At 40.1% G+C, this 12065-nt stretch overlaps 1 protein-coding gene across 3 annotated transcripts in view; it reads left to right on the forward strand.

Annotated features, from left to right (window-relative positions):
* Nucleotides 1-12065, forward strand: part of Invadolysin (leishmanolysin-like peptidase, invadolysin) — a 73321-nt gene that overhangs the window by 52251 nt on the left and 9005 nt on the right. For all 3 annotated transcript variants that reach the window (XM_022842825.2, XM_022842827.2, XM_086970685.1), the window contains 4 exons: nt 3979-4096; nt 7390-7545; nt 11335-11478; nt 11930-12042. In XM_022842825.2, the coding sequence (XP_022698560.1) occupies nt 3979-4096; nt 7390-7545; nt 11335-11478; nt 11930-12042 (531 nt within the window). The remainder of the gene's footprint in view (nt 1-3978; nt 4097-7389; nt 7546-11334; nt 11479-11929; nt 12043-12065) is intronic.

The following is a 12065-nucleotide window of genomic DNA, read 5'->3' on the forward strand; positions in this document are numbered from 1 at the left end:
TCATCGATGTTATTATTTAAAAATACCTTTTTATCGCCGGACGGCGGAGTGTGGACGGCGACTTGTGTGATATTTTAGGAAATTTATGTAACCTCTTTTATAATAATAATAGTAATAATAACGGCATTATATTTGGTCGCAGTTCGAAACTAGCTCAGGTAGCGTACAGCAAAGATTTCTAATAGTATACGACGACTAAAAGGACGAGCACAAACGTGGATACCGGCATATACAAAGATACTTGCCATTTCTAAAGTAAGGCCGTCTTGGTTTCTTGGCCGAGCTGGCTTCAGCTGAAATTGTTACAGAGCTTTACGAAGATCCAATCCGGCAGGCGTTGTTGGAACGAGGGTGGAAATATTATAACACAATTCAATATATAGATATTGAGCTGTTCTATTTCTTTGCGGGTGAAATTATTGTTGATAGTGTATGAAGGGCAACACTTCTACCAGGTATAGTGCATTACGCCATTATGTAATCTAATTCCGTCATCATATTTAGGTAAAATTTCTGCAAAAAGAAAACTAAAAAGCCCCCAAAGTTTAATTTTGACACTGCCTAGAGTATTACAAGGTAAAGGGTCATGTTGCACTGGTCGAAAAGTTCTGTTAGTCATCATCTTATAGTGATTTCAACAACTAAGCAAATAAACGAAAGCGAGGAACGCTCACGCGTTCCGGCATATCCGTCCTGGAAACCACCATGCCCTTACTTGTTTGGTAAAATTATTGCACGGATCAACCTTTTGCTCTAAAGTGGTCTCGTACAATATTTGCCGACCAGATTTCAACCAGAGATTCTCGTAATTTAAACATCGTTCGCCTGATATGGAGCCTGCCGACAAACTTTGACCGCATCTTATTGTTTTTTCAAAATTAATATCAGCTTCATAAGAAAACGAAGTAGTTCTTGCTTCGACTGAAGGCTAGAATATTGCTCAGTCATCTTTCTCTTCGGTTCTGTCAGTCCCTACGAAGGATTGCTCGAGACGGTGGCGAGTGTCAGAAATCTGTTCACTCTAAGCGAGGAAATAACTATCAGAGCGATGCTGCTGAAAACTACCTTGCCTTTCCTAGTGAAGCTGCGAATACCGTAACCAGTCAGATAAGATTCCTTTAGCCTGACGTTAAGTAGAAATTTGAAGTACCAATACGCAACCATTAGTGCTGAAAATCGAATGGAATACTTAATTTCACGTATCGGAGCCAGGAGTACAAACTAGCGTACCGATACAACAAAGGAGTCAGGTCAAAGACTCGATATGCCACACGGTGCGTCTGACGACTTACTTTTTAACCATTCATCACTGAGCATTGCTAACACGGCATCCATCACCTGACAGGTAGTACGTAACACAAGCCGGCAGTTTTCGAAAAGTGGTTTTGTTCTTGAGAGCGAACCGGTAAAAAGTGATAGCTATGGGCATGACATGCTGTATAATTAGTAATACAATAGATACAATTGAAAAGAAATGGCGAGGTAAGCAAAATTAGGTCTACAATTACGACGAATGAAATCTAGGAGATAAAACTTTATAACTGGATTAGATGTTGTTTCACTTTTCGGCCCAGTTTATTACCGAAGTAAGAGCCTACAGTTTTTTAATAATAAACCTATACGCCACCCATTTGAAGTCTACTTCTACCACTTGAGTCTGCCGCTTTGTCTCTCAGTGTGACGATCGCATATGGGAAAATGTTGCAGCCTCTATCACTCTCAATTAAATTTTTCCCTTGGGTTCACATTTATGCTTAGCCATATGGTGTAGATAAGCAATGTGTCGTTGGAAGAACAAAGTGTCTCTTTGTCGAGCACGTGGAAGGAGCTTTAAGCAAGATAAAAAACATATAAGAAATGATCTTCCACACTGGCCAAAATCGAAGTACACGCGGGATCATAGGTTAAATACAATGTTGTAACGAGATGGCCTAGGGGTAACTTCAGAGAATCCGAACCATAGGATTCCTGGTTTCAATCGCACGAAGCAAATAGGATTTCATGCTATTTTAGATACGCAGATTTTTCAATAAAAGGACTGTTATCGAACATTCCTCAATATCGGCTAGTTCTTCTCAAATTCGCCAAGATAGCTGTATTTGCTTGCTATTGAACGAACCTAATTTTCAGAAAATTTATCCAGCATAAAAGACTCCGACGTCAGCAGTTGTGCGAAAAATTCGAAACTGAATGTCTGTGCCACAACGCTAACTCCAAGAATTTCAAAGTTCAAATACCGATAAAAATTAGGGTAGTCGAATTATTTCTCCTAAAATATGTGGTTTATGCACCGCCTCCATATATGGATCATAAATCACTGATAGGCGCTCTTAAGATAGGCGCCGTGTAATTCAGTGGTTAAATTCCTAATACAAACGCAAATAATTGGTCAAATGGATACGTTTTCGAAATAACCAAACTGTACCTACAAGAGTATCATCAACCGGCTATTCATTTAGTGCGTATAGGGTTTCGTAGTGACGTCTCTACGCGGCAGCCAGTTCTATGCACGTTTGGTAACGTTGACAATGTTATAATACGTGTCCTGGTCTCACCGTGCTGCAGTGGTAACATGTTTGCCCTCGAGGGTGGGTTGAGATCCACGGTCTGTTTCGTACTGGAAATGGCCAACCGTCTGAAGCAATGTTTAACTAGCTCTGCGTCAGATAAAGAACTCGGAAAGCTTCAATACTTATTCCGGAAGGCCAAGCGCACTTGCGCTGAAACTTAACCCCTTTGAATAGGCGACATGCAGTTCCATTAGACGAGGTAACCATTAGCCAGTTAGAATCGACGCTCGAGGGGGAAGTTACGACTCTTGAGAGCATGTCATCTTTCCTGTCACTTCCTTGGTTTGCGTTACCGTCTCGTTTTCTCGTGTCTACTAGTCCGCTAAGAAATTACCCTTTGAAACACTTTGGTGCCATTCAATGTCCGCATTTGATCTCTCCCAGATGACAACTCGATGGTTCGTTTATCAACGTTCTCAACAAAATGGGTCGCTTGTCCATCATGTATAAGATGCAAAGTCGCCATCTTTACAATTCGAGAAGGTCCTCAGATGTAAAATCATGGAACTGGTTTTTGTTTGAGTCGTGCCGAAGCGACTGACTTTTTGGTGACGAAAAGCGTATTCCTCTATGGTGCTCCAGCATCTACGATATTTATATTGTAGTCAATTGTAGGGTCAAAACTGTGCTCGTTTTAAGAGTTTATGAGAGCTGATCCACCGGATGCGCGGTCTCTCTAAGATCTGAATCCACTCCATGATCTAATAAGCAGGGAGATAGATATCAAACTTGACATATCCGAGTCTTCGAGACTCAATCCTAGGAAAAATAGAATCATCGCAAATTTCCAGCTATCGGTTTTTATAGGTACTCAAAATACCTAAAGACGTCCGATTTTGAATACACGCCCTTAGTAACTGGATCATTAAAATACGTTTTGAAGCTTATCGCAGCAAACTAGATCCGTCATGCTAATGAAGTTTGTCTTACCCGCCTTTGTTGGATTGGATAAACCAGCAGCAACTCAAATATTGCCTAGAGTTCTATAAACAACCAAATATAGCCTGTATGTATGTAAAGATTCGTCTGAGTAGCATGTTGATATTCGGAAGTATGCTTCGTACGCGCGCACCGCCTCAACAGGAGTGAATCCTGTATGGGAGTTTGTACGCTTGTTTCCTTTTACATCTAATTAAGTTAAGCTGCATTGATTTTGCTGCGGCTCATTGGAAAAGCGCGAGGCGACGAGAACTAGGTGGGCTGATTCAATCCAATCGTAATAACCCTGTATTCGCAATTACTCAGTATTTAATATACAATCACTTATACCGACATCTGTTTGCGTTCGATAAATAATGTTTCGATACTGACGGTAATTTTATTTCATTATTGGTATTAGTAGTATTATGGTTACGATCAAATGCTGATAAATAAAAATATATGCAATTTCAATCCTAATTCGTTTCAGACGCTGTCCAGAAGATAAAGTGTTCTTCGTACAAGGGGATCCAACACCGTTCTGCCGGGAGCGCTGTGAAGCCGTCAGCCTGTGTGGGGAAGTTCCGGTACCCGCCGAACATTTGGGGGTGAGCGAATTCGTATACGGCTCGCATATACGCAGGAATGTTACCGTATTAAATTCCACTTGTAGCACCGGCTTTGCTGATGCAAGCTATATTTGTTGACAGGTATCGAAAAAACAACGACTACAATAGAAAAGGCAGTATCCCGTAAATAAAAGCCACATTACTCATCCGATTTACAAGCCGGTCGCTCATTGTCAACGACTCGATCAGGAATCTCATTCCTTATACCGTTGAATATACTCATCAGTAAGAAGCCTTTTAACTTATACTCGCTGACACATCCATGGCTTTGAAAAGACAGTGAAATTTAGAATGCACTATTAAAGAAGGATATTTTATAAATTTGATTATTCAAAGTTTCTGGGTAGTGAGAAAAAATAACGGATTCTGTTTCGGTCACCCCAATGATCTGATATACCGTTCCCTTCTCAGATGAATATCGGCGAAGTTGAATCTAGAGCAACTTCTTATAAAATCACAGATTAACTTACCTGCATATTGATCATTAATAAGTGTGACAGAGATATTACCGGAAGTTATATGGCCGACTGTGTGCTAACTGTGTTCTGGAAGAACGGTTTTTCATAGGTAGGAAAACCAATCAGACAACAGAAGTTTTTTCGTTGCTTGATAGCACAATTGTAACACAGCCGTTGATCAAATTATTTTCAAAAGAAAAATCTATATAGTCTGTTTGTTATTAAGTTTAAGAAAAAAACAATCCTACCACGCTTTGCTCATCAACATTACAAGTTTAACTTCTCTATTAATTGATACTATTTATTGAGTTTCTAAGATAGAAAATCTCCCTCAGTCTCACTTGCTAATAATTGAGCGTTATTACTTCACTAATTATCTACGTAATATTATTTTTTATTGTCACTAAATTTGAAGGGAATCATGATAGTGACGACATTATGGGGTAGAGGAATTTAATTGCATGTTCTCTCGCCATTTTTGGCACCCGACGGCCAAGCCTGTTTCTTTATGCACTTATAATGAGTGAGCCTTTAGGCCTGTACTTCTGTACAACAGTTCAAAGTATGAGCTCTGCCGGACACAAAACTACTATAGATCTGGCTATGTTCAATAGATTAGGTAACGTGCCGATGTGGCGACCGTAAAGAGTCGAGCATTGTTGTTTGAGCGTATTGCTAGACACGAAAAACCAGGCGTTGGAAACTACATAGAGATTCTTTTCTTAGCAAAAATCCTTCCAGCTGTTGTTGACCGTTGCTTACACTATTTTGTCCTCCTGCTCGCCAATCACTCCTTCACACCGCTGCAACTCCTCAAAGCCAAGCAGCTTTCGGAAATCATTCATAAAAAAGAGCGATCCTACCAAAAAACATATCTATTACACACTACTGCATAAAGTTCCGAAGGGCGTTTCGCTTTAGTGGCGTTGATAGGTCTTTTACGGAAGTGTGTCCCCCCCTAGATCTCCAGATGGCAGATAAATGTGTAGAGGTCCAACGTATTTAGAAATAATATCGCAGTTCATGCCTCTAAAGCATCTTGCATCCATTCCGCTTCGGGTTTGGTAAAGGAAGCTGTAACTGATCGAAGGCCTCCGAGATGAGTAAAAAGGGTGCGCAAGCCTGTTTCATGCTTTCGCCTTAGCTAAGGGTTGGTCGCTGAGCGTCATGCTCGTCTGCATTTCAATACTGCCGTCTTCTTTGTAGTTACCTTCAGGCTAATGCATATCACATATCAGGTCCGCGTCGTTGTAACCTACCGGGGATGAAGCCTGCTTTGCCTAAAAGGTGCGATGTGCTGTGCATGAAGAATCGACTTCATGAACAAATGCCGCCCTTTTATTCTGGTCAGAAATTCATTTAACGGCGAAAATCAGATGAAATTTCTTCAGTATGATAATCTATTTCTAAGTAATTCCACAGTCAAAAATCAAGATTTGCTTACATCTCGGTATTATCGATACGACAAGGTTTTTTTTGCAGTACGGCATTAAGTGAGCTTAGAATCTCCGTGGGGATGGCTTCTCTGAGTACCCTATCTAGAACCGATGCTCGCGACTTGAACGCTGTTTTAAAGCTAAGAAGTAATGTTTTAAAGGTTAGCGCAAAGTTAATCTATGTTATTGTCCTTTCCTCCAATAGCAGCTCAGTGGCGCAACCGTCGTCCATTTTTAGTTTGAATTCGTACTGCTCACCCAGGACTTCAAGCCTCTCTAGAAGGGAAACAAACTATCGCTTCAGCGAACTAGGAAGCAACTGGCGAATGCACCCTGTTTTATTAATTATTTTCCTTGGCCATGGTTTTACGGGGTATCGTTTGCCTTTTAACATAAAAACTGATGTGTTCGTTTGAAGTTTCGGGAATCCTCTTATACCTTGCTGAAGGCAGGCGTTGAATAGCGCTGAAAACCAATAGGGAACACTCGCTTAAAATGCTTAATGTGGCCATTGTCTTCGTAAGGCGTCGTGTTTCATAGCACTTTATTGTACGAATCTAGTGAATATCGGCAATGAGATAAGGAAAGGATGTTTAGTTATCTCATGGCTATAGTTTTCTACAGGTCGACGACTAAAGTGCTAGAAGGCTCTACAATGTAGAGATTTACTGAATTTATAAATCAGATCGCTCGATTGTGAACATAAGTACGCTAAGCTTTTTGTTAGGGTTGATAAAGTTACTAGTATGCATAGTGGGATAAATCTCTTCGGAGAGATTAATTGTGTAGAAATGCAGCATGCACATATATTTAGTGTGCATTCATAGTAAAAATATAAAATAAGGACTTTCTAATTATCAAGAGAGCCTTGTCCCGTTCCGTATTTCATAGGGCTATATTCTTCAAGTTAGTGCGTGGCATCTTTAACAAATCATGCCCCAAGTAGTTTAAACTTCATAGGCCAAAGTTTACGGCATTAGAAGAAGGGCCTAAGTTTCAATTTCTGACATATGAAACGTCCAAGCAACTTTAATAAAGTCTTCGTCAATATGCGGCAGTGGGCACAATATGTAGTACCTAGTAGGAACGCAAGTATATTTCTCAGCCTATGATTATGTATAAACGGCAAGCGCGCATAAGAGAGGAAGATTCGAAATTAACTAGGAGTGCAAGTTTTGTGCCGTAGTAAAGGATAAACAGGACAACGAGAAGCACGCAAATAGTACAGAGTTAAAATAGTGTCGAAAAGACTAATACTACTAGGGGATCTATCTAGGGGAACTAAATATGGGAATTCTTAAAAGTGGGTTGTGCAACGTATGTTAAACCAGTCACTGGCAAATCATGATCATAACGGAAAGATGTGTTTGTGTTACAGCCTTGCCGCGTATGTAACTTCTCGGGTTTGAACTGTCAAGTTCTTCCCGACGAAGCGACGAACGAGGCCGCGCGGAATGTAACCGTACAAAAGGGTGTACCAGATGCGGATTTCGTTCTGTATGTATCCGCAATCGAAGGTGAAAAATGCACTCAGGTAGGATAGTAGCAGAATGGCAGATGACTCGTAAGTGCATACATGGAACTAGATAGACTGCATACGAATAACTGCTAGATTTGGCAACTTGCCTAACCTATGCACAATTTTTTACTCAGCTATATCGATAGCCACACCGGATCTCAAATAAAAATGCATCACTATTTGTACAATAGTTGCTTATTTACGATACAGGTTTGCTTAAACGCGTTGTCTTTTAATTTGAAGACTGAAAGAACGTTACGAGTCAACTGCTACAGTCAACGCCCAATCTTCTATTCTTCATTGTATGACACGAATGCAAGTACGGATGGATCTGTATCTGTGTCTGGTTGACCGGGCCCAATTCAGTCACGTTAAACAACTGTTGGAGTCTCTGTATTTCGCTTTTCCTATATGAAAATTACTTTCGAATTGCAGTGTTTCTGAATTCGATACGAATTAGATCACTTATCCCATAGCTTATGTGTACCGTAGCTTGTAACACGGTTCCAGCTCGGGAACGCTCCTCAATGTTCGGACCGGACTAGTACGAGGGTCCATGAAGCGGCGTTCTAACAAAGGTGAAAGTCCTATCAAAATGTCTGATTCATTCATGATGCGGTCTACTTTCCATTTTTATGGGTTAAGCGAGTTAAGTCCAAATAGAGGAAATAGTCGAGGCCGAGTCGCAAAAGAAACACCATATTCATCTAGATTCCTGCTTTTACGGAACATTTCCTCAATTCATAAATAGAATAACCCTCTTAGATTTATTCTATTCATATAGATATGGCGGAATTGTTTTTTGTCGGAAATAGATGATGCTGGCTCTCATAGGCCACTCAGTGTTCCGACTAGGATAGGAATGGACGGATCGTTAGAATATATCAAATAAAAGATATCACTCTAGCGCAATCATCTCTAGGGATCATGACACTGTCAGTAAGTTCGACCTAATTTATTGCAACGTTCAGTATTTGTTTATTATATGGCGCACATATGCACGTCTATACTATTTTATCTATCGTTGTTTGAAGGCATGTCTATGAACTTGCGTATGGAGTATAATATTTGTTTTTTTTTTTAAAGATATTTACATTTTATCTTACCAAAATAGTTATAAATAATTATTGATACTCAAAAGAGTAAAGAGCATTCTTTGCGCGAAGAATACTCCCTATGTTATGTTTATCTTATGGCAATTTCATCATAATATAGTCTTATGATGCTGTTAGTTTCATATGTAAGCATTGGTCCTGTGGATTTCTTTCGTCCATGGTGTTAGAAGCTAGTGTTTCAAATGAGAGCCATGATCTCGTTCGTTCAGCGTTGAAAGAGCACACGCTTATTTCCCGTAAATCTTCGGAGCCACGGTTAGCCCATAGTTAGCACAGGGCGCTCAGCTATTTCGCTGCGGTGTCTTTTTGCAGCTGTCTATGAACCCAATATATTAAAGCAACAAACACGATTTTATTTGCATAGCGCGCAACGTACCGTAAAGGCCTTGAGGTCTCTCTTCAGAGTCCAGCTTGTCACCAGAGTATTTTCAGCCCTCTGTAGCCGTCGCTAATCGCCTATGTTTAGCTTAGAAGGGTACCGCTTGACGCGCGGAAGAGCGTTAGGCCTATACTCGAGCACAAGGCCATACGAACCTTAAACTGAGTGTGCACAGATAAGGTGCAAATCATGACTTAAAACAGGCCCCTTTTAAGCCTCAGCGTGTCGTTTGGGTGTTGTCTGAAGCCCTGCCTTCCGAGGCCCAATGGTTACCTAGCGTTTACTTAACTCGGTTCGCTGTCGTTGAATTTTTTAGTACTAATGCCCTACATCCAACGTAAAACGTAATCGATAACCAAATTAATTACTGAGTGGCATTTACTTCGCGTTATGCTGTGCTATCGCTTGTTCCTCTACCTTCCCACCGAGGGGTTCCTCTATAAAATTAGTTGAAAAAAGGCAAGACAAAATCGCCTGATCCGCAGCTCATACAATTGTAACTTTGAGATTCGTCACTCGTAGTTCGTATGAAACTTGTCAAATAACATTGGCTTCGCTATTGTTGAACTTGCCCCAACTCGGTCCAGTCGGTAGAAATTTCCCAAGTGACCCAGATCTCTGCGTACGCGCATACTCAGGTGTGATGTGACCGCAAGGTGTTTTTAGAGTTGTTAAAAAAACACTAATGGGATCATCCTGATTCCGGAAGGTTGTAAAATAGTTCCCTAACAAAATAAAGCATATATTTCTTTTTTTATTCTTGGCCCTGCTCAGTAACAACAAATAACATTGCCTAAGTTGAAATCCTCACTCGTTTGCCAACGAGATAACCCAATAAATCATTGCAATCTTCATAATGACGTTTACCAAGTTCCTTAGTTAAACAGGCTAATTGTTTTTTATCGACCGCATCCGAAGGCCACCCACCGTCTCACACACATATGGTAGTCCCTTCGTCGTGGGCTGGATTTCCCATTCGATCACGCCTATAAATTACTGTGTAAATGATGCTACAGCGTAATGTCTGATCATCCGAAGCTTGTCATTGCTATTTTCCGTATCTCTATGTACTTAGCTATTTCCAGCTATTTGACAAGCTAAATAGCTTGTCAAATAGCTGGAGCCCTAATGATTGGGTCGTATTTTCCGGGTAGAAGTACCTAGAATAATATCACTAGAAAGCCTTCTACGAATGACTATTATTAATAGGCTACTGCGGGAGCATAATTTTAGGACACTGAATGCAAGTTTCACGATGGCCTGAACGGCAGAAACAGTCTAATGGACTGAAGTCCTTTATGCGAGAGTATTGTTAACGAACTTGCTAAATGAAGTTACATTAACAAGTATACATGCTTTGTATTAGATATATTTGGGTTTTATGATATATAGAGAAACTGGCTCTACCTATTTTATGCCACAGACTGCTATATTTATATTGTTGATTTTAATATATAATATACTATGCCGTCATAGAACAGATGTTCACATTCCTGATCGCGTCCCATATATACGTCGTCAATATACGTATGCTGTTCTAATGGGTTTGTAACCTGTATTAGACCTTATGCGCTTCAAAAATATCCTAGAGTTGAGCAGGATATTACGTGAGTTCAGATTAACGTAAAATCTAAATATGATGGCCTTGATGTAAAAACTAATTGTCTACTTTTATTGTTGATTTTTTGTTTGTTTACTATTTCACATAGAAATAAAGTCAAATTTTCCTAACGTTGGTATGTTTTTAGTAGCAGTCATATGCCACGGTGCTTGCCTAAATTTAGTGTTCTGTATCTAAATTGCGTTTCTCACATAGCGTTTGAATCATTATTTGATGCGACGCGAGCGGGAGTAGTTTTCATTTACGGTTTACTCCGTTCACAGTTTCGTCTTCATTGCGTTTGACGCACTTCGAAACAAGTGTTTTTGCGTCAAGTTTGTAGACGCTGTTCCTTGAGTATGTTCTGTTTTTTCCGGAAAAGTATGCTTATAAAGGAAAGCCACGATAATAGTTGGGTCGGCAAATTTCTCGGATGCATATGGCTTTGGCGTCTCTCTTATCAGTCAACAACAAAAGCAACAAAACACTTCTTTTGTTCTAATTTAATATTTTAATTTACAGATTATTTTTGGCACCAGCTAACCATGGTATCCATTACTTATTAATTGAAAAATTCTACTTATGTAGCATTTAGCTACCCAATAAGTTCCTCTTGAATCGGTCTTTAACTTACTTTCCTTGAATATATTAGTTACTAGTTTGCCATGACCGATTCTAGTAATTAAAATGTTTAACTATTTTGTTTTCAGGGGGAAACAATCGCATACGCAGTTCACTGTCAGCAGGAAACGGACTTCGACCGTCCGATTGCCGGACACGCTAACCTCTGTCCTTCAACGCTACTTCCTGACGAACAGCATATTCGTACGCTTTTATCTACTGTAAAACACGAGGTAAGTTTCCTCATTTCGACAGATCGGGATTCCCGCGTTGCATACTGTGTTCAAGTGTAATATTTCAATGTTTCTCTAATAGTTGTTTGTCCTGCGTACTGCTGTTGCCCATTCTATAAATTACTATAAATACATCCGTACAGCGATTCGAGCCTACTTTTCTTATTGGGACTTTTTCCTGCGGTAAGGTTGCAGAAGTGGCAGGTATTCTCATAGTTCCTGATTTTACTTCTATCGAAATGTACTGTTCATTCAGCTTCCATTTTGGCCTCTTTTCACGTTGTAACTAGAATTTGAACGCGTCCATGTTTCATTTGCGTTTCATAGTTAATGCGAAATAAAGCGGTACACAGCATCGATAACTGAAATCATTTTTGGCCATGTCATCAAGGAACCACGTCCATCTTGATCCACGTTTGGTTATTCCAGTAATTGTTGGGTTGCTTTCCAGGTGCTTCATGCGTTGGGCTTTTCCGTAAGCTTGTTCGCGTTCTTTCGAGATGATGACGGCAAACCACTCAGTGAACGAATTACGGCTACCGGACGGCCGGATATTGACGAGGAGTAAGTTTAACAGCAACAAATTG

The sequence above is a fragment of the Varroa jacobsoni genome, unplaced genomic scaffold (assembly GCF_002532875.2).
Source record: "Varroa jacobsoni isolate VJ856 unplaced genomic scaffold, vjacob_1.0 scaffold_1019, whole genome shotgun sequence".
In the NCBI taxonomy this organism is placed as follows: Eukaryota; Metazoa; Arthropoda; class Arachnida; order Mesostigmata; family Varroidae; genus Varroa; species Varroa jacobsoni.